At 52.7% G+C, this 22,981-nt stretch overlaps 2 protein-coding genes across 6 annotated transcripts in view; one reads left to right on the top strand and one right to left on the bottom strand.

Moving 5' to 3' along the window:
- Positions 1 to 1,157, top strand: part of Efcab6 (EF-hand calcium binding domain 6) — a 190,055-nt gene extending 188,898 nt beyond the window's left edge. Inside the window, exon 32 of the mRNA XM_021217148.2 lies at positions 363 to 1,157. Coding sequence (XP_021072807.2) covers positions 363 to 485 — 123 coding nt within the window. The 3' untranslated portion in view covers positions 486 to 1,157. The remainder of the gene's footprint in view (positions 1 to 362) is intronic.
- A 7,323-nt stretch (positions 1,158 to 8,480) lies between these two features.
- Positions 8,481 to 22,981, bottom strand: part of Mpped1 (metallophosphoesterase domain containing 1) — a 79,417-nt gene continuing 64,916 nt past the window's right edge. For 3 of the 5 annotated variants that reach the window (XM_029531057.1, XM_021216601.2, XM_029531056.1), the window contains exons 5-7: positions 15,025 to 15,140; positions 12,600 to 12,713; positions 8,492 to 10,732 (exon numbers count right to left, since the gene is read on the bottom strand). In XM_029531057.1, the coding sequence (XP_029386917.1) occupies positions 10,614 to 10,732; positions 12,600 to 12,713; positions 15,025 to 15,140 (349 nt within the window). In that variant the 3' untranslated portion in view covers positions 8,492 to 10,613. Of the gene's footprint in view, positions 10,733 to 12,599; positions 12,714 to 15,024; positions 15,141 to 22,981 lie in introns of all 5 variants that reach the window. The other 2 variants (XM_021216600.1, XM_029531058.1) reach the window with 2 other exon arrangements.

Genomic DNA, 22,981 nt, shown 5'->3' with positions numbered 1-22,981 from the left:
GGCTGTGAGGGTGAACAAGGCAAGAGCAGCTTCAGGGGGCAGTCTCTTTCTTCCTGTGGAGAAGTCTAGTGTGGGGGAATTCCAGAGCTGGCACAGCAGTGGGGGTCAGGGATCCAGTCCTGCCACCCTCAGCACCCAGCCTCCTCCCCCACCTTATGGTCCAAGGTGGCTCATGGAGCGTCCACTTCATTCTGGATATTAAATTTAAAAAAAAAGCATGGCTCTTTCCTTGGGAGGAAAGAGATGACAGCCGTGGGCATCTCAAATCCTCAGCCAGGGCCGCGCCATGCCCTGAGCCTGTGGATGGAGGAGGAGGGGGTTGACCCGAAGCTACCACTGCTCACCGGTCTCCTGGCCCCCAGGTGCTGCGGCAATACAGCATCAACCTGTCTGAGGAGGAGTTCTTCCACGTGCTTGAGTACTATGACAAATCACTCTCTTCGAAGATTTCCTACAACGACTTCCTGCGTGCCTTCCTGCAGTAGGCATCCAGGCGGGGCAGCGCTGGGGACAGATGGGGCATCAGGGTCTGTCCCCAAGACTAGTAAAAACCAGACAATGGAGGGCTTTTAGTGAATTCCCCCAGAGCTGCTTCAGAACCTTACCCTACCCATCACCAGACTCTCAGGAGACACAGGCTCCTACTCTAACCCTCGCTGAGGCCTCTCTGGGCAACCACGGGGCGGCCGCTGGCCTCGGGCGCTCTCACTCATTAGTTTGAGCAAATAAAAATAGTCTTTGTGGGGAATGACTCTTGAGACTTTAAAAGAACTACAGCTAATAAAATGCTTTAAAACTTGGAATTCTTGGGGGTTTGTTCATGACTGCCTGCAGGGCACCCCCTTCCTAGCCACACGGCCCCTGCATATTATTCAAGGGCCAAGGCTGCCTCAGCGCACCCACTTTCTATCTTGGAGAGGAGGACAGTTGTTGCCCGTGGCCATGTCTGTCCTGAGTAGTTTGTTTTGCCAACTTGGCCCAAGCTAGAGTCATCTGAAAGATGAGGAACCTCAACTGGGAAACTTCCTCCACCAGATTGGCCTGTAGGTAAGTCTGTAGCCTAATCAATTTTCTCGATTAATGCTCCAGCCCACCATGGGCACTGCCACCCCTGGACCAGTGGACCTAAGTCACACAAGAAAGCAGGCTGAGCAAGCCAGGGGGAGCAAGCCAGTAGGCAGTGTTCCTCTGGGGCCTCTGCTTCAGTTCCTGCCCTGACCTCCCTCAGGGCTGGGGTGTGACCTCAGAGCTGTAAGATGAAATAAACCCTTTCCTCCCCAAATTGGTTTTGGTCCTTGTGTTTATACAGCAGTAGATATAGGACAACGTCCCTGCCCCTGCCCTCTAACGCTGAGTCCCACACTCCTTCCAAGGTCTAGCTCTAAGGTCACTGCTTGGGGCTCCTCTCCTGAGCCCTGAGGAAGGCGTCCTTATGCTGCAGGGCATACACTGCCACCCTCATCCCTCCACTCTTCACGGGAACACCAGGCACAAAGTCCAGCTGGTAGAGTGAGAATGGGGACCTGCCTTTTGCACCCACACTTGGTAAACATCTCTATTCTAACCAGGAATGGCCAGCCTCTGGATCCCTCTTGAGAAGAAAGTGAAACTGCATTTTGGGTGGATTGGGTCCAGGGATCTACTCTGCTGGACTTCATGGCTCAGGGACACCTGCTTTCTTGACCACATCCCTAGCTCCCCGGCACTCCCAGCCAGATGCCCAATGTGACACATGCAATAGGGTCACATTGCAGCCCCTCACTCACATTGGGACACCAGGAGACACTGGGCTATTAGAAGATCTGGTCAGTGTCATTCTAAGCCCAGAAACAACAAGGGTCCCTGGATTTTTTTTTTTTTGAGTAACCTATTTAAAGCCAGATTGTGAAGGATGGAGTGAGGGGTTGTGGGTGCCCACACATCTGCCTAGACCTTGGCTTTCCTCCCATCCCACACTTTGGCCTTTATCTTCCCCACACTGGCTCTCACACAACCTTGAACTCAGAACCCATGGTTTCTGATACCGCTCCCTGCTCAGAGCCCAGAGCCAATTCCTGACCTTCTGGTGGCTGAGACTCTGCCACTGTTCAGGAACTGAGAGAAAAAGAGGGTGTGGCAACAGGAGAGATAGGCAGCTCTGCAGGCGGCCCATGACGCCTGGAATATTCATTTCCCTGTCCCTGCATAGACTAGGGTAGGCATCCCTTTGGTGCACATGCCCAGCTTTCAGCAAAAATATTACCTGATCCTCCAAAACCCACAGACTGCAGGGATAAGCGTCTGCTTCAAATGCGACGTGGATTTGGAAACTGCCAGAGGTCAAAGCAGCTGGCATGCCTGTTGCAATGGAAAAGGGGATACAGTAAAAGTGACTGCACAGAAAACTCTGGCAGAGGGGAAAACCGAGGGCTCAGGGAAAATACTGGAAATTCAGACCACCAGTGACAACGGCATATTGTCCAGCAAACGGGAAGAATGAAAGGGCGGGCACTCAGAAGTGTGGATAGATGCAGAGAGAAAAGTGTGGAGGCCAGGAGGCCGGGGGCTACAGAATGGGAAAGGGGAGCAGGGAAGGGGGGAGGAAGAGAACCCAGACGGGGTGCGTTTGAGTATACAATGGCTGCGAGCCTCCACAAACCTGTTGAAGAAACTTAAACCGCAGCGGGAAGAACACAGGTGGAGTGGTATTCACCCAGGAGCATCCGGTAAGACACAACCATGGAGCAAGGGAAAAGATGCCCTCCTACAGAAGGGAGGGAGAACCGGAACACCTCTCCCCAGAAACCACAATGGCCAAAGACGAGGACCAACACACCGCAGCTCACTAAAGACCTAACCAAGGCAGGGACGCGGCTTTATAGATAGGCAAAAAAAAAAAAAAAAAAAAAAAGTAAGGAGCTGGGGATGTGGCTCAGTGGGTAGACTGCTTCACAAGCACGTGAAAGCCAGCCATGATGGTGCGTTACTGTGATCCTAGCCCTGGGGAGGCAGGCAGGAGAATCCCTGGGGCTGCTGGCCAGCCAGGCTAGATAACCTGCAAGCTCAGGTTCACCAAGAGACTCTCAAAATACATACATACATACATACATACATACATACATACATACATACATACATACAGCAGAGAGCAAGACACCTGACATTGACCTCTGACCTCTATCTACATGCACACAGAAATACATACACCATACACACACCAAAAATTTAAAAGGCTGAAGCTGGGCACAGTGTCACACACCTGTAATCGGGAGACTAATTCAAGGCTAGCATGACCTACAGAGACCCTGTCTTGACAACAAAAAAAATTAATAGTTGGTGACATGTTTTTCAAAAACAGTGTTACAGGGTGTCTTAGGGTTTTTGTTGCTGGGACAAAACACCATGACCCAAAAGCAAGTTGGGGAGGAAAGGGTTTATATGATTTACCCTTCCACATCACTGTTCACCAGAACAGGAACTCAAACAGGGCAGGAACCTGGAGGCAGGAGCTGATGCAGAGGCCATGGAGGGGTGCTACTTACTGACTTGCTCCCCATGGCTTGCTCAGCCTGCTTTCTTATAGAACCCAGGACCACCAGCCCAGGGCTGGTCCCCACCCACAATGGGCTGGACCCTCCTGCATTGATCATTAAATTGAGAAAATGCCTTACAGCTGGATCTCGTGGAGACATTTCCTCAACTGAGACTCTTTCCTCTAAGAATGAGGACAAAGAGCCGAGCTTGTGCTGAGAGGGTAGGGTCTGCTCCTGTGAGTGACAAGGAGGACTATCTAAGACAGACAAGGGTGCTTTAAGATGTCCCTGCAAGCTGTAAAGCAACCACTAAACACATACTGTATAATTATGTAAGAAGTACAAATCAGTCAACAGGGATCAAGATGGAATCAAAGATGCGATCAGAGGCGGGGAGGACATGCTGTCAGGAAAGGGAGCACCACCCAGGCTTGAGGACCTGAGTGGGGGCTCCCTAGCCCCACATTTAAAAGCAGGGCTTGGGGGCACGTGCCTGGGATCTCGCTGGGGACGTGGAGATGGGTAAATCCCTGGGACACGGCAGCAGGCCAGCCTAGCCTACTGGATGAGCTTCAGGGTCAGTGGAGTCCTGTCTCAAAAATGAGGTAGAGAGGACCTGAGGAAGTTACCCAAGGTTGATCTCTGGTCTACATGGCTGCACATACGCATGCACACTCACATGTGCACCCTACACATGCAGGCACACCTGTGCACAGACATGTACCTGCACACATGCACCCACACAAATGTCTCTCAGCAGCCATAACAGTGAGGAAACAAGAATTGTCCAACAGCATGGTTGTCTGCACAGGACACAGGGTCAAAATGCTCCTAGAATTAGCCAGGCAGTGTGCCATCAGGTGAATTAGCCAGGCAGTGTGCCATCAGGTCATTAGACGCCACTGGCATCTCCAGTTAGCATTCACAACTGCAATGGGAGTTTTCAAACAATACCACTTGGGACAGCCCCCCTCCAGAAACCTACAATTCCCCCCCAGGTCCTCCCGTGCGGTGTAGACTATGCAGCACTGAAAAAACGAGACCACAGATCAAAATCAGGGCAAGGGTGTGTGGTGCTTCTGGGTTGGAAGCCTGTACTGTGGACACGTCTTCCCCAATTGTGCTTTTCCCCTAAGATCTGTATTATTGAGCCAAGCACGATAGCACACACTGTTAATCCTAGTTCTCAGGAGGAAGAGGTAGGCAGGTCTCTGAGGGGTTTTTCTCCTTTTTAAATTATTTATTATTATTTAATTATTTATTAATTATTATTTACATTTCAAATGTTGTCCCCCTTCTAGGTCTCCCCTCTGTAACCCCTCTCATCCAAACTTCCCCAGTGCCTCTAAGAGGGTGCTTCTCCACCCACTCACACCTTACCCCCTAGGATCCCCCTACACTGGGGCAACAAGCCTCTATAGGACCAAGAACCTCCCCTTCCACTGATGTCAGATAAGGCCATCCTCTGCTACATATGTATTTGGAGCCATGGGTTCCCCCATGTGTATTCTTTAGTTGGTGGTTTAGTCCCTGGAAGCTCTGGGGGCTCCATTTAGTTGATATTGTTCTTCCTATGGGGCTGCAATCCCTTTCCACTCCTTCAGTTTTTCCCCCCTAACTCTTCCATTGGGGTCCCCAGCTCAGTCCGATGGCTGGCTGTGAGTATCTGCATCTGTATTGGTCAGATGCTGGCAGAACCGCTCAAGAGGACAGACCTACTAGTCTCCTGTCTGTGAGCATTCCTTGGCATCAGCAATAGTGTTGGGGTTTGGGGTCCAAATCTCTGAGTTTGAGGCTAGCTTGGTCTACAAAGAGAATTTCAGGACAGCCAGGGCTACACAGAAAAACCCTATCTTGAATAACAAACAAACAAACAAAGATTGATATTATTCTATGTGTGAGCATGTGTCTGTGTGCCAGGTGTGTGTGGGCACTGGCAAAGACCAGAAGAGGAGGGCACTTGGCCCTCTGGAGCCTGAGCTGCAGGTGGTTGTGAACCACCCAGTGTAGGTCTGGGAACTGAACTCTGATCTCCTGCAAGAGAAGCACATGCCACTAGCCACTCAGCCATTGCCAGCCCTGCACGGCCTCCACAGTTCCAGCCAGGAGCTCAGTGTTTTTGGTAGACAGGAACCAACTAACCCAGAAATGTATTGTTGAAAGGAAATGAAGTTACCCTCCCTCAAGAGTTAAAAAAACAAAACAAACAAACAAACAAAAACCCGGAAGGCAGATTGGATGGAGGGTTCACATCGGCTCCTCTGAAGGTGCATTCAGAAGCACAGTGGTTAGGAATATGGTGTCAGCAAGAGGGTGATGGAACAAAACAGGGAACCAAGAAATGTCCTACACAGATGCAGCCAGCTGATTTCCAATGTGGACAAAGACAATGGGTATCTTAGGGTTTCTATTGCTGTGATGAAATATCTTGACCGAAAAGCAAGTTGGAAAGGAAAGGGTTTATTCAACTTACACTTCCACATTGCTGTTCATCACCAAAGGAACTCAGGACTGGAACTCACACAGGGCAGGCTCCTGGAGGCAGGAGCTGATGCAGAGGGTACTGCTTACTGGCTTGCTCAGCCTGCTTTCTTATAGAACCCAGGACCACGGATGGCCCTATCCACCATTTGCTGGGCCCTCCCCCATTGATCACTAATTGAGAAAATGCCTTACAGCTGGATCTCATGGAGGCACTTCCTCAACTGAGGCTCATCCCTCTGATGACTCTTGTCTCAAATTGACACACAAAACCAGCCAGTACAGTGGGTTAGAGGAACGGTGTCTGTGTGTAAAAGGTGAACCTTAGCAGACCTCACGCCAAAGGATGAGCGGGACTGCACAGGTGTGTGAAGCAGAACTAACAAGTGAGAGACAATCCACTCAACCTCAAGTTTGAAAGCATCACCCGAGTCGGTGTTTCCTCAACAGGGCAAAATACCCAAGATGGAGCACTTCTAAGAAAGCAAGGTTGATTTTTCGCTCACCTGCTCAGAGAGAGTCCATTGGCTTGGTTGCTTTGGGCATGTGGCACACGTAACAGGAAGGCATGGCGGAGAGAGGTTACTCACCTGTGGCAGTCGGGAGGGAGGACCGTAGCTGGGGTCCCAAGACCAGCTTTAACTATATACCTAGTGAGCTAACTTCCTCCTTCTAGACCCCGCCTCCCAGTTCAGCCATTGGCTGATGACCATCTGTCAATATGCTGTCAATATGTGAGGCTCTGGGAAACACCTGCCCCAAATGATAACCGTATCCAAAGAACAAGGAGAGAGAGAGAGAGAGAGAGAGAGAGAGAGAGAGAGAGAGAGAGAGAGAGAGAAATGAAATCAAGCTTCATCAAAACATTTGTCCTGAGGATGGGACTAAAAAGACCAACCCAGAGACAGGGAAGAGACTTGTTTCCAGAATATAGATGGCCTGGTGGTTAGAGCGCATGTGTGCAAGCAAGAAGAGCAGGGTTCTGACCCTCACGGCACCCCCCCCCCCGTACCTGGTAGTCACCTGTGATTCCAGCCCTTAGGAGGCAGGATCAGGAGGAGGCCCAAGACAGTCATGTGCTCTGGTGAGTCCCCAGAGACTGGTTCTCTGCCACTGTCTCAGCAGGGCTGCAGAGGGGGTACACCTCAGTCGTAGCGTGCCTGCCTTCTCCGTGTGTGATGTGAGAAGGAAGGCAGAGGGGGAAGGAAGGAGGACCCCGGAGACTGTGTACTGAAGCAGCTATGGCAGTGTGGTGACATCGAAAGGTGACAGCTTCAGAGGGACACGCCCTGTGTGGGAACCCTACGGTGTGGTTCCAGTGGTTATGGGTAGAAGTTGGTGGGGTTCCTCAGACAGACTAGGGTTCAGAAGTCAAGGTCCCAGGACAGGATGCTGCAGGCCTATGGGACCCTGGACAGGGGACCTGTCTGAGGAAAGGTTATGGGGACATTGTTATTGCACACCTGCCCCGGGGCCACTCCTCAGGCCTTTTCTGCCCCAGGTCTGTGGCTTTGCTTATGATGTCAGTTGTATCCCTTTTTATGTGGCTTTTCCTGACACCTGTTCTATGTCCACAACTCCTTCCAGTGACCAGCAGCCACATCTACTGCTGTCCTGGCCTCTCTGGGGCCTTTATCCTCACATCTACCTTTCTTATCAGTCTTCCTTCCTAAATCTGTTACCACCACCACCACCCTTTCCATCATCCAAGCCAGCCAGACCCTTTGGGAAGTGTTAATGACTGTGGATGGTCCATACAGAGCTGGATGGGGGGTTATGTGAGACAGATGGAAGGACAGAAGGATGGATGACTTGATGGTGGATGGGTTAGATGGATACATAGAGTGATATCCTGAGGGGACTGGGTAAATGAATGTTTTCATCAGTAGTGTGTGGTCAGATGAGTGTATGTATGGACAGCTTTGTTGGTGCACAGATAGATGGATCGTTCTATGGATGAATAGATGGCTAGCTGTTTGGCTTTATAGCTTGATAGGTGGATGAATGGATGGATGGATGGATGGGTGGATGGATGGGTGCTTGTTTTCTGTGTGAGGAGATGGATGGACATATGAAAATATGAATCTTCAGGCAAGTGCTTGACTGGAAAGATGAATAGTTGGATGGACAGCTGGCGATAAATGGTAGAAGTTTTGTAGCTGGGAGGGACTTTAAAACCAGGATGCTGCTCTTAGGCAACCCATGAACCTTTTGCCTGCCTATGGCTGGGTTGGCCATGTCACATTCAGGATAATCCAGCACTTGGGCCACATACCACAATGCTTTGTTTAGAAGCCCAGACATCCAGTCCTGTCCATGAGGTCTGCAGTCCCTGCGCCCATGACGGGTGGGGTGAGAGAAGCAGAGAGTACAGTCACCAACACATGGGGGGGGGTGTCTTTAGCCATTAGGTCTTGGAGTTCTTCCTCCCTCTGCCCCCTCATAACTCAGGGACCCCCACAGAATGAGCAGCCAGATGAACTCAGCTTTTTCTTTTTACAAAGACTTTATTGTCTGACATGCTTGACAAAAAAAAAAAATTACAGCCACAATCAAGTTATGCCAAAATGATTGAGGAGCAGGCCGCCATCTTTCAAATCTTGAGGACTTCCAATGAATTTTCTCTTCAAGACAGCTGCCTCCACAGCTTTTCTTCTCCACATAAAAATATGCCGCATTCTGAAGATGCCCTAGGAAATTTTTTTAAGTTTATAGTTCTTGGTCCACATAGAAACTGAGGAGCTGAGAAAGCACACGGGAGATGTATTTTTCTCTGCCCCAAACACGCCATGCATCTGAGGCACCGAAGAGAGACCTTGTAAATGTCCCCCCACACCAGGAACCACTTGGCCCAAGCAAGATTCCCGCAGTCCTGTGTCCTGTGGGGCACAGTTGTCCTTGGCCAATGTAGGGCACCAAAGGTGGCCTGGGAATGCAACTCAGAGCTCAGCCGAGAAAGAATTGGGAGTGGGTCTCACAGGATGCTGGGATGCTGAGCCAGAAGCTCAGGATTCCTGATGGTCTGAGGGACTCGCGGTTGAGAATGAACAAGAGCCAGTTTTGAACAGGACCCTTCTGAATGAAGGGAGACTCTCCACCCAGGCCCTGCTCTGCAGGGAGAAAACTCCGGTGGTGAGGGTGAGGGTGTGAGGCCAGAGATGGAGGTGCAAATCTCATTGCTGCCCCTTTTGTGCTGTGTATCCTCAGGCACGTGACCTCTCCTCCCTGGCCTCAGTGGCCTCATCTCTGTAATAGGGCAAGAGTAACCTACCTTGCAGAAATATCTGTAGACAAAGCAAAATTATACCGAGTAAAGGTACCAGGATATCTGGTCCCCAAGGCTGGAACCAGGCCAAGCAAGTGAGGCCCTCGTGTCTGATGCATGACATAAAAGGTGTAAAACATCAAGAGTCGGGACAAATAATACTATTTTAGTGACATGTTACTAAGAATCGGAATGAGTGCAAAAAAGAGTCCACAAAGAACAAATATTGGCATTTTAAACAGACAGTGGTGGACTCTGCCTCCCCCCGACTCAGGGCCTGCTGGCTCTGTCCTCTGCAGATGGGTTCACCCAGGCCTAACTCAAGAAAGACTGCAGCCAGAGGATGAGCTGCCATCAGCACCCAGGGTGGCTCTGTAACTGCGCCACCTCCCGGTTATTGGTGGTACTGACAAGCTTCCTGGAACCCTCTGAAGGAAAAAAAAAAATCAATCACATGGAGGATGGAGCTCATTGTAGACGCTAACAACCTGGTTAGGTTTGGAGGAGCACACACATGCCACAGACATGGGGCATGTACATGACCAGGGATAGGTCTCAGCCCACAGAACCCCCTGGCCATCGTGATCTCCAAAGTCGTGTGGTCCCAGACGATCTATGACGGCCTCACTGTGGTGAGTAACCAGCAGGTTCTGGCCACCCAAAAGAACAAAGCTCCCCTCCCCAAATCCAGGTTCTGAGACAGAAGCTGGAGACACTCAGCCATTGTCCACATTGGCAGCAGGGTCCTGAGGAAGGAATGGGGGACTAAGCCAAGCCATCTGCTCTAGGCCTGGCTTGGGGCTGTCGGAATTCCTGAGATGTCCCTGAACACTCCCAAGACCCATGCACATAAGGAATAAGTCTATCTCCTTCCCTCCAGCCAGAGAAAAGCCGCCTGAGCCTAGGCCATATACTCGCCCAACCTTGGGACTCACAAGCCACACAGACACACTTGGGTAGCTAGGCATCTCGTATAAAACTTCCCAAATTCCATCTGAGAAGCAGCGGCTTCTCAAAGCCGGAGGGTGTCGGTCGAACCGAGCTTCTGTCATTTCCCAAGTGAGACAGGGCTGTGAGTGTGTTAGGCTTTAGAACGAAGGGGCAGATGCACACACAGAACACAGAAATGAGCCTGGTGCCCCTGATGGGACTGCTCAAGGCCCCAGCTGCAGGCGGCAGAAAGCTGACAAAGGCGATTTCTTATGATCCCAAGGATTCTACTCGTTGCTGGCTGGTCCCGTGGCCAAATGGACTGTCCGGGCTGTTCTGCATGGGAGGAAGTGGGTTAGGGGATCCAGGCTCTCGGCCAGACATACAGAGCTGACATGGACAGGCAGAACTGGAGTGGGTAGCAGTCAGGAGTTCCGGGGTGTGGGTAGGTCGATGACTATGGGGGGGTTCACAGGCTGATAGTTCACAGTGCACACCGACGCGTTCACATAGGTGGTGGTCCCGTCTGCCATGACGCCATACCCTGGAAAGTAAGCAGCACCTATCAGACCATGGTCGGGAGCTTTCTGGTGAGTGGCTGCGGCAGCTACAGGGGGGACTGCCACAGCGGGTGGGACATGTCTGGAGCAAGCTACAACAGTTCTCATACTTGGGTCTTTTAATCTGTCAAATGGAAGTGATAATAGGTCCTTCTGAGCCTGCCAGGAGGACCAAGTGAGGTCAACGCCCAAATGCAGTGCATATCACAGGAAAATCACATAGCAAGTCCTCCTCCTCCTCATATCGCCTTCCTCAGCAGGTGGTCATCAGCATGGTCTCTATGGCCACTGTCAGCATAGTAGATGTGACCAGGTATAGGCACCTGATTCCATAGTCCCCAGCATCTCCATCTCATCAGATAGGATCAGGTGTGTTCCTGTGCTATGTCCACAGACTGCACTGATGTCATCATGACATCTTCATCCCCATCATGATGACATCATCATCCCCATGCCCATCAGCAGCACTATGCCCCAGACTACATCACTACCTTCCTTGTTGCTATTCCCAGTACTGCCATCATCACTATGACATCATCGCTGCCATCATGATGACATCATCATCCCTATCTATAGTATCACCACCGTCAATACTACCACTACCTCCTCACGACCACTGTCATCAACACCATCACTATCATCTCTCCATCTACTTGTGACAATCACCACACCACCATCACCATCACCAAGACCCTCTTCCTTACAAGCGTTGCCCTGCCATGACATCACCGCCATACCCACTACCTTCCGAGTGTCACTACCACTGCCATCTTTGTCACCACTGTGACCCTCATCATCATCTCTGTTCTCCTCACAATCACCACTGTCACATTCCTATCTTTTAAAAAATCTTTTTCTGAAGATTTATTTATTATTATACATAAGTACACTGTAGCTGTCTTCAGACGCTGCCAGAAGAGGGCATCAGATCTCATTACGGGTGGTTGTGAGCCACCATGTGGTTGCTGGGATTTGAATTCAGGACCTTCAGAAGAGCAGTCAGTGCTCTTACCGGCTGAGCCACCTCGCCAGCCCTACGTTCCTGTCTTTTATTACATGCCCTATCCACCACCTCTGCTTGCTGAAGTCCCTTCTGGCTCATACCACCTTCACACCAGAAGGGACGCTCTCCCTTTCTTCTCTGGAGCACCACTGCCGATACAAACATGTACGGTGTTGTTTGGGTCACTGGCAACCTTACATAGGTTGTCCCTGAATACCCACGAGAGGCCAAGAAGACAACCAGCATTGTAAACTCGCTGTTCCTGAGCTTTCCCAGGAGTTCCAGTGCTCTGCCTTCATTGCCTGCCTGCCTGCCCAGCCATCTGAGAACATGTCCAGAGACAAACGTGCTCTACTCTCCTGACACCCCAAAACAGCGCTCAGAGGAGCTCAAGAAATGGCTAGAGTTTATTTACTTCCAAGTTATAAAACTCTTAGACGACTACAACGTGGAGTCCCAGGAACCCTGGTCCAACCCCACAGACAGGGTAAGCAGACCCAGTAAACAACAAGGGTTTGCATCAGATGTTGAACCTGGGCTCCAGGAAGAACACTTGAGGACTAAGAAGGTAAGCTGATAAGCAGGGATGGGCTGTGAGGGTGCAGTGGGAGCATCCAGGACTGTGAGCCACCTGCTCACGGTACAGATACCCCTACCACTCCAGTGAGTACACCTTCTGTTAGCCAGCAGCATTGCCGTGCGAACCACGGCAGCGGGCGTGTGAAGTAGGCTATGCATGGGCCGCAGAGCTGGGCTATTTCTTGCAGAAGTCAGAGCGGGAGCTAGTGAGCAGAATTAGGTAGAGGCATCCCATGTGAGGTTCCCTGCCCTCCCACCCACCCACTCACCTTCATGGATGTGGCCAAAGACGTGCAGCCGTGGCTGGACCCGCCTTTGGACCGTGTTGAGCAGCTCCACGCAGCCCACGCGCTGCATCTTCTTGGGGACCCAGTCTAGAAAGCCTGTGGGGGAAGACAAGGCATTGAGGGGGACAGCGGGCATCTTGCACGTCCGGCATCTATTAGCACAGACTTGGGTGGGACCTGAAATCATGCCCCAGTCCCAGCATAGATCCTCTCTCCCCGTGCAGCAAGCTCCAGAACCCTGCCATGCCTCAGAGAAAAGCCCCGTCACAACGCAACTCCTGGAGGCACAATCTTTCTTCCTTGACAGGGTTAAGAGACTCTTTACAAGAGCCCATGGGAGGCCAGGCACCTGGGTCTAGGTGCATAGAACCACTACAGATGCTGTTTGCTTGTACCCATTAGAAGAAGGGCAAACTGAGTCCATGGTATCCCAGTGGCTGGAAGCAAAGTGGAGCCTCCACAGTCTCCGAGGGAGAAGTTCCCATTCAGAAACTTTCTCTACGAAACCCACAGAAGCTGTGGTCTATCTGGCATGGAGCTCTGGGGCATTGTAGACGTGACAGTGTATGGCTGTGATCCTAGCACAGAAAAGGTAGTGGCAGAAATATCATGTGTTTAAGGTCCATCCTTGGCTACATCAAAAGTTTGAGCCCAGCCTGGGATACATGGGGGTGGGGCTGGTGCACAGAAGCATGAAGCTAGTTTTCTTGGCTGAGACACCCTCTCGTGGTGCCCACTGTGTCTGTTGGCCGCCAGCCTCCCGGAGCTGCCCCATATGGTGGTGGCTTATTATCTTTCCATGGCTACACAAATGAAAAATAATCAATGACTTGAGTGAGCAATCAGGTTTCTGCCGGCCCCTCTCTGTTTGGGTGGGCGAGAGACGCTACGGAGCTGCCAGCAAGGGTTGGAGAGCTTCAACTCCGTGTGCCCAGCAAGCTTCACCACAAGAGGGGTGCTGAGACCAGAGCACAGCCAGGCAGGGGGAGGAAATAGGGGAGGGAAGGAGACAGACATGCAGTGGGTGATGAGTAGCACTGGGCTTCCTGGGAGAGCTAGGTCCTAGTTTCCATAGCTCCTCCTCCACCTCCCAGACTGGTTCACAGCTCTGTGCCTTGGCTTCATCTAACAGACGTAAGTGCTGCCCTAGAATCTGGAAGCACACAGTCCCATCCTTATGTGGCAGTGGGGGCTAAGACAGGACTGGGGTGGGGGTCTCTAGCACCTTAACTGCCCTGATGACTTCAATCTGAAATGAAGTACATTAGCACCTGCTGGGGCATGGTGCACATGGGCATTCCCAAAGCAGGTGTGTAGTGTGCTTTGTGGCTGGGGCAGGGCATCTGGAGAGCAAGGAGACCAAAGGCTATGACTTCTGGATGGATGGATGGATGGATGGATGGATGGATGGATGGATGGATGGATGGACAGATGGTGAGTAAATGGATAGGTGAATGGATGGGGATGGATGAATGGTGGTTGTGTGGATGGATGGGGGGTGGATGGATGGATGGGTGGATGGACGGACGGATGGATGGATGGATAGATGGATGGATGGATAAGTGGATAGGAAGATAGATGGATGGTTGGGTAGATGGGTAGATAATCAGAAGAACAGAAGGGGAGGAGGAGAAAAGGAAGTCAGGAAAGAGGGAAGGAAATAAGATAGAGGAAGTAAGGGAGGAGAGCAGGAATTGGGGTGAGAGCAGGAAGGCCACAGAACCACGTGGCTTAGGTGAAACTGAGGAAGGACTTAGCCCATTGGCCTGGAGGCCCAGTTGGGGAGGAGCAGAAGCCCAGCCACCATCCTCTTGTACTGTCCCAGCAGAGGCCCCAGCCTCAGGGCCCCCTCCACCGAAAATGGGGCAGGAGCAGGTACCCAGGACTGGAGGGTAGTGAGGAGGCTACGGCGGCTAAACAAGATGCAAGCTTGAGGACCACCAGCATCACCAGGGAAAGGAAAGAACTGGGAGCCAGGTTAGAAGGACAGCAGAGGGGGCAGGATAGGGCAGGCTGGGGTAGGCTGGGGCAGGCTAGGATAGGCTAGGGTAGGCTGGGACAGGCTAGAGCAAGCTGGGACAGGCTGGGACAGGCTGGAGCAGGCTGGGACAGACTAGGGCAGGCTGGGGCATGCTAGGACAGGTTAAGGGGCCCCAGGCAGGAAGCCAGTGGATTCTAGAAGGGGCAACAGGTGAGCCACAGCCTCAGCTCATATCAGAGTAGGGGTGCACCAGACAGGAGCAACACTGGGAGATGGAGCCCTCAGCCCTGGTGACATTGGCTTGGTAAGAGTGGCACCCCAGCAAGTTAGACCCAGCAAACCAACCCAGGACTCCTTGTGTACAACCCCAGACACCCCATCCTCCAAAGCCCCCAGCTGAGGCAAACTGGAGACCGCAGACCTTACCCAGTGGTGGTCCATGAGTTATAAGGATGTCAATTCCTTCCGGGATAAGATTCCACTTCTCCAGGAGCGCTTGGCCTCTCGGGAGGTTGAATCCCCAGCCATAGAACCAGGGCTGCCTAGGAGAGAAAGGGGGACGCTTTAGTTGCGGGGGGGGGTCCTCAGGAGCATGGCACAGTCACAGAGAAGGGTACAGGTCACAGGGCTAAGCAGCTGTGAGGGTGAGCTTGACACCTGGGAGCTCAATCTGAATGAACCTGGGACGGTCTGGGGGACTTTTGCATTCACAGCCGGCTGCTGTCAATGGAGCCAGACCGAGGTGAGACAGACCCCAGGAGCAGATGCAGCCTGGTGCTGCAGGTAGCTCTTTGCCTACCACCACATGCTGTGAGTTGATCAGGTCAGACCACTCTCCCATGACCCATCATGGGCTCCAAGTTGCCACCTGAATCCTACTCCTGGCCAACACGGCTGACACCCCTGTCTATAAACCCAAGGGCTCCATAATAATGGCAGCCACCAACGCCCCTACTTAGGATTCGCAGGGGTTCCACAGAACCCTGTTTAAGAACTCCCAGCCTTGTCTGTGCAGGCTTTGGGCTGTACAACTGAGGTCTTTGCTAGGTGTTACACAAGAAGGGAAGATGCCTGGGGGACACAGGGCCACTGTTCTGATCATCAAGCTTGCAGTGCAGGACCTGGTTGTGTGAAGGACAGGTGGCCACCCTGGGTCACTTCAGGGGAGGGGGAGGTCAAAGGTCCTTTTCCTGTGTCCGACCCCAGCCCTGGAAGCAGGTAAGTACTGTGTAAATGAGGGCCCTCTGGTGACTGTGATCAGGACACTGACCAGCCCTGGTGCCTTATGTCATAGCCAGCACCTCAAGGCGGAGGCTGGTCCATCACACAGACCTCCAGCAAAGCTTGGCAGAGCCAGGCAGCACACACCAGCCACCACCACCCCAGTCCTGACTGCTAAGCCACAGGCATTCAGAGGCAGTGTGGCTCCACCTGCTTCCTCTGCCCCCTGGAGCAGCCTCCAGAGCCACCAGTGAAGAAGGTGGCCCTGTCCAGGTGTGTAAAGGGAGAACCAGGGGTCAAGGCCCAGCCACAGAACGGACACCTTTCCCACAGGGTTCCCTTACATGGGAAGTGTCCATCGGGGGGACAGTGGCTAGACTGGAATCAGCCACTGAAAGAACAGCACCGGGCAGAGGTGGCTCAATCAGGAGCCTCCTCCCTCAGACAGGCCTACTCCAGCCTGCTCATGTCCATCTGAAGAAAGCTAAGCATTCTCCTGAAGGAAAACATCTTTCTCTCTCCCTCTGCCCTTCTCCCCCTCCCCCTTCCCCTCTTTCCCTCCCCTTATTTCTCCTCCCTTCCCCCCTCCCCTTTTCTCCCTTTTCCCCTCCGCCTCTCCTCCCCTTCTCCTTTTCTTCCCTTTTCCCCTCCCCTTCCCCTTTTCCTTCCTTTCCCCCTCCCCTCTCCTCCCCTTCCCCTCTCTTCCCCTTCCCTCTTTCCTTCCTTTCCCCCTCCCCCTCTGCTCCCCTTCCCCCTTTTATCCCTTTCCCCCTCCCTTCTCCCTTTCCCCCCTCCCCTCTCCTCCCCTCCCCTCCCCCTTCTCCCTTCCCTCTCCTTCCTCTTCTCTCTCCACACAGCTTTAAGGAGTCTGGAGCCAAACTGGCTAAGGTTAGAATGGTCCACTACCTGCCACCTGTGTGACCTTGAACAAGGGGTGAGTTTTAAGAGAGTTAGGGTGACCATGACAGAAAGATGCCTGAATCCACAGGAGCCCTGTGCCGGGAGTTCTGAGGACTCAGAGCTCTGCCACTGTGCCACCATCCCCCTCTCCTCCACCACCGTTACCTTCACCGTCTGTCATCTCCATCGCCACCTTCAGCACTGCCACCATTCACATCAGCACAGCCATAATCACCATCCCCGGCGCAGCTGTCACCTCCACCACAGCCATCATCGCTTTCACCATCCCTATTCCGCCCATCGTCACCACTGTCACCCCCATCACCTCCATGTGGGCATCACAATCATCCTCAACTCTGTCGCCATCACCATCACCTTCATCATCATTTCTCAATGAAACCACCATTATTATCACCATCACCATCTCCTCTGCGACCACCATCATCCCCATTACACCCATCACCACGGACACCTCCTAGGAGGCACCTGCCAAGCGCAGGTGTAAGGCTTTATCTAGAGCAGGGTTCTTCAAGTTGCAGTTTTGATGGTTGACAAGAGTGTTTCTAGTGAGGTTGCAGGAGAGGAGACCTCAGAGGAGCTGAAAGCAGGAAGGGAAACTTCGGCTAGATAGTTTTAACTCAACTGTGCCCCGTCCCCAACCTGGCCCAGTCGCACATCCTGGTGACAAGGTCAGGTCCTTTTCTGTCCTGGCCCTGGTTGGGACCGGCAGCCCTTCTTTACAGATTCCTTGGACCGTGCCTGCCACACCCTGGAGACCTGGGCCTCGCTCAAGGTTTCTGAACCACTGTCTAGGACTCTCAGAGCTGTGCAGCTGAAGGGGTGGGAATAGGAGTCAGAAAGGCCACACAGTGCGGAAGCCACTCAGTGCCCTGGCAGCAGACAGGACGGGGAGCAGTGCATGTCTGGTGCTGTCTTCCAAACACAGTCTTCATTTTCCAAAAACCTCATCAGATACCTACATAGCGAGGCTTCATCAGAATGGGGAAAGTTCCCCGTGAGTTCTCCTGAGCCATGGCAGGGTGTGGCTTTCTGAAACACAGCAGATATCCCACAGACCCTGGAAGCCAGCCTGGAGCCACCGCTGCCAACCGGCTTCCCCTCAGCAGTACTGAACCTCGCTCTGGGGGGGGGGGGGAGACCGAACACTGACTCTCTCTCGTGGGGAGACCCAGAGGAGCCACTCATGCCAGCACCACACTGCACTCCACGCAGAGCACGGTGGGCAATCAGACCTCAGCGGGGCATCGAGCCCTGAGCTGTTCCCTCCCCACACAGGCACAGATGAGCTCCTGCCTTACTCCTGGTTAGGGAGCAGCAGTCAGCAGGACTTCCTTCACCTCTTGGTGGTCTGGGGTCAGCCATACTGACTCTGCCCCACACTGGCCCTTCACCTCTCCCAGGCTTGACCCTGAGCACAGCTGCTGTGTCCCGCTGAGAGCAACATGGAGGAAGAAGGGACTGCCGAGGACAGCCGGGGACCTCGGGGAAGTATTTCCACACAGGCAATGCCCCCAGATGTCATTAGCTACCATTAGCATTGGGAAGCAGAGGGAGACTGGGACTGCAGGGATGTTTCTGGAAGATTTTTCAGCAGTAGTGTCATTGAGGGCTTTCCCTGGGTGCTGGGCAGGCCTAGCTGGCTGTGTCAACTGGCAAGGTCTGAGCAGACTCCAGAGACCTGACGGAGGCCTTTGGGGACAGGCTCTGGTCAGAGCAACCACCACTTGCTTCAGGCCCAGGAGATAAAGGAGGAGCTGTCTTCAGTGTACAGTCTGCCCTGGTGCCTCCAGTGCTATTTGGGGGTGCCCTGATCTGCTGTAGTCAGTGAAGCCTAGCACGATGAGCCACCACAGTGACCAGCTCTCTATATGGCTCTGTATGGCTGCCTGGCATTTCCCAGGAAGGACACACATAGGCACTGCCCTGGCCCTCAAGTCACAATATTGGGGTGCCCAAGGGCCCCTGGACCAGCTTCCACCGCGACCTAACATCTGGACCTGGCTCCACATCCACCTGCCACCAGGCTCACCATCCAAGGCATCTCCTAGCCACGGAGGGTGGCCCATCAGAATTCCGACTGAGCCGAAGGCGGCTTTATGTCCTGAATCTCTGTCTTTCTGTTCTAAAGTAACCATTGGAATAATTTTCTTACAGAATGATAGTTGCCATGACAACCAGAGCAAATTTTCCTTTTCTGAAACAGATGTCTCATTTAGTTGAAAATTAGAATGTGAGCAAACCCATGGGAAAAATTAATTCAAACTTTAACAGAGCACTGAATACAACGTAATCTCTCCAAGGTTAACCCCTTAACAGCTTTTCTGTGTGCGTCTGCTAACCTTCAGATCAAACCTAATTAGGCTCGCTTAGCCAATATAAATGACCTCCTCATGGCCAATCATTATAGGGTCCCCCTGAAGCGTGAAGTTGTGTTCCCTGACAGCTGATGGGGCTACAGACACGCCTCTATAGCAAGCAGCTGAAACGGAGCCTGCCTGGTTCTAGTTTCTGCTTCTCCGGAGCAAGCTTTCAGCCCCAGAGTGGGCATATTCCCCGAGGTTCATCCGGGGTACAGTGACCTTCTGGCTGAACCCATTTCCTAGGTCTAGAGTGTAGGGCAAGGGAGGCCTGACCCCAAAGTGTTTGCAGGCCAGAGGTCATGCTTGAGCACTGACCCTATGGGACACTGAGGGGACATCCACAGAGGGGCAGCTCAGGGGCCCCTCACCCACCCAGGGAGATATCTGCCATTATGGTTCCCACAGGCACAGGAGCTAGGGTGTAGAGCCATACCCAAGTGACATAGCCAGAGTACAGCACTTGGGTACCCAGAGTGCTGGTCCAGAGCCAGGCTCTCTCTTCCAACCCAAAACGATAAAAATATCCACCCTTCTATGGTAACACCCTCTGTATTTAGTTGCTCAGTTAACTCTTGGGAGAAACCTGCCGGGAGCTCCCCACTCAGGAACAGGAAGTGTTAGCACAGAGAAGGCAAGCATATCTGAGCATGCACAGGAGCAAGAAGGATTTGGACCAGGATCCCAGACCCCTGCATCCCATGCTCAAGCTAATGGTTGATGCAAAAAAGCCCCTGGGGGTGGCCAGGCACCAGCCCTCCCTTCCACAGACGCTTCTTGTCCAAGTTGCTCCCACAGGCTCCCTGGGAGGAGCCTTCAGCCTGGCTCATCAGGGGAGAGGCTGTATCTACCACAGGTTTCCTGTGGCACCTCCAAATCCCTCCACGGCTCCCCCACTGTCTCCAGGAAAAAAAAAAATGCAGTCCTGGTGGCTTGGCACACAGGGCCCTTGAACCTACCCTAGCTGACTCTCAGACAATGAAGCCCAGGTTCCCGTGAAGTTCCCCCAACAAGCTGACTGTGCCTGTTCTGCTCCGTAAGCAGCCAAGCCTGTAGCTATCCCCAGACTTGGTCTCCTGCCACCCCACGTCAGAGGTGCTAACTTCTCACCATGGCTCATGTTCATAAGGCCCAACTCAAAAGCCATCTCCTCCAGAAGTGTCCCCTGATCACCTCTCTCCTCTGGCACAGGTACCCCCTTGCCCCCCACTGTGATGGCCTGTTGTAGGTTTCTCCAGCACAGGGCCAGTGTTCAGATCTGCCCTTGTGCCTCTTATACCTGGCAGAAGGCTGAGCTGGGTGGCCCTCAGGGAAGCTATGTTCAAGAAGAACGTCGATGAAAGATGAATGCAAACTGGAATAAGCCAGCAGGCACTCTGGAATAAGGCTGCAGGCATGAAGAACTTCTGGGTTAGTATTCTCCCCTCTGCACCCTCCAAGTGGTAGTCCCGCCCTAGGACCTGCCAGTCAAGCTCTAGAATGACAGCTCTAGCAAGGATGCCAGCCCCTTGCTAATCGTCCTCACCCTCTCAGGAGCCAGCCCAGGGGGCACAGTGTGCCCATTCTGCAAGGAGGAACCTGGATCCCGGTGTCACCACCTGCATTCTGGTGCTCAGAAAGCTTGATGCTGGGGGACCCTCACTACCTGTATGGTGGACTCAGGCCAACTTATCTGTAGGATGCTCCCATTGGTTCCCTTAAAGACAGGCTTTCCTAAGCCACTCCCAAAAGGGTCAGCTACAGCACAGCTAAGTAGTGTCTCAGACGAAACTGCCATTTGTTACTGGGCACAGAACCCCAACTAGGCTGTGACCTCCCTTTTGCAATAGAGAAAACCAAGGCTCAGAGAGGCCAGGGATAAGACCATAGCTTCCAAACCCAGGGTCTAGACTGCACAGTGCATACGTCCCACCTCTGGGGGACAGCCCCTCCTACTAACAGAAACTTAAGTCAGCTGTCTCCTCTGTGTCTCTGGATGCTGGCATGCAGAGGCCAGGGGCTGGGGGAAGTGGATAGGTAGTAGGCAGTACTGCCCAAGGCTATGGTGAGTGGACAGGGACCCACCAGCTGCCTAGTGTCCAGAAGCCTGTCACTCATGCACCCGCTGGGGCCACAACAGCGGCCACCATATCAGCAGCAGAAGGTGCAACGCGGTAGAGTATGTCCCTTGTCATTCCTAATTAATTTCCCCCACCCTTCCAATGTGCGGAATCGCTCATCTTTTGTTTTGCTGGGACTCTGTGCGGAGACGGCAAGTGATTCGTCTCCGACGTTAATCTTGAGTGGGAGAGCGAGCAGGCGCACAACAGCCTGCTAGAGAGGCACAGAGGCAGTGGCTGGGGATGAGAGGCAGAAGATAAGGATAGGAGAAAGGGAAGGAAGTGTGTGTGTGTGTGTGTGTGTGTGTGTGTGTGTGTGTGTCCTTGACAGTATACTTCCCTAGTCCACTTGTACATGTGGGTATATGAGTATCTTTGTGTGTGTGTGTGTGTGTGTGTGTGTGTGTGTGTGTGTGTGTGTGTGTATGCAGGCATGTGTGTGTATCACAAATGTGGGCACATTTGTGTGTGTTTATTGAATATATACGTATATGTGTGTGTAGGCCTGCGTGTTGAGTGTGCGTGTGTGCACAGATATGTGCGCCATCAGCTCAGAAGTATCCGGAAGTCAAGGATACTTCCTGTTTCAGATACCATCATAGACAGTGTGTCAGGTCTGGGATTCTGAGAACCAGGAAGCGGGATGGGGTAGTGAAACAGCAGCGGACATACTTTCAGGCAGGGTCTCTGGGGGCCTGAGCTATGTCCTCTGCTGCCTTCCTCTCTCACCCCCTGGGAAAAGGACCTAAGCCTTGCCGGTCATGTAGGCAGCTCCCTGAACAGACAGGTGGCTCCTGACTACATGCTGGCTACAGACAATGACAGACAGTACTAGGTGGCCTTGCTGACCATCCCCATGGCTTAATGTGCAGCAGTTGCCTCTCTCTTGTTTGCACAAAAAGACTCAGCAATAGGCAGGGCATGAGTGGAAGCCCAGCCTATTCTGCTGTCCATAGAGGCCACCAGAGAGTCAGGCCAGTGTCAGGGGGTGGCTACCTACACCAGCACCGGCTGAGGCTAACATGCCCCAGTAGAGTGACCCCCATGTCTGCCTCCTCCCAGGTCTGAGATCACAGCCAGCCCTTTCAGCATCCCTGTACATCCCCAGCTCACTGGTGACACAAGATGGCATAGTCCTCTCTGTCCCCTGAGGACACAGATCAAACAGAGCAGGTCGAGGGAAGCCACTCAGTGCCTGTCTGGGTCCCGAGGAGAGGAAATCTTTGCCTCAGTTGCCTGAATAAGCTACAAAGGCCATAACCTCATAAAGCTACCCAAAGACACAGGAGAGCTCAAGACAGATGCTGTATAGGGACTTCAGGGGTATAGACCTTAACATTAGTAAGACAGCAAGAGGCCACCAAGCCAGGGAAGGACTGAGCTTTTGACAAACCTTCCTCATGCTGGGTCCCCAAGGGCTTCAATAAAAGTAGACCACAAAGCTCACACTCTAACTCCAGTCCAGGCTCCTCTGACAGAGACTCCAGAGCCCAGACCTCCAGCAATAAGTCCCTAGTTCTCAGTCAGGATGCCCCAAGCCAAGACACCAGCATAAGGTGGTTCCTGCTGGGCACACTCACAGACAGAGGCAGGCAACCCCCTACACTGAGCTATGCACCAAACGGAGCTCTGACTTCTAACAGAGCTGCCCAGAACTCTGAGTCTCAATAGACATGACCACAATAGACACGCTAATGTCAAAAGACAGTCTAATACACACACACACACACACACACACACACATACACACACACATACACACACACATACACACACATACACACA

The sequence above is a fragment of the Mus pahari genome, chromosome 17 (genome assembly GCF_900095145.1).
Source record: "Mus pahari chromosome 17, PAHARI_EIJ_v1.1, whole genome shotgun sequence".
In the NCBI taxonomy this organism is placed as follows: domain Eukaryota; kingdom Metazoa; phylum Chordata; class Mammalia; order Rodentia; family Muridae; genus Mus; species Mus pahari.
The sequence above is the reverse complement of the archived record's forward strand: the minus strand, read 5'-3'. Positions and strand labels throughout refer to the sequence as shown.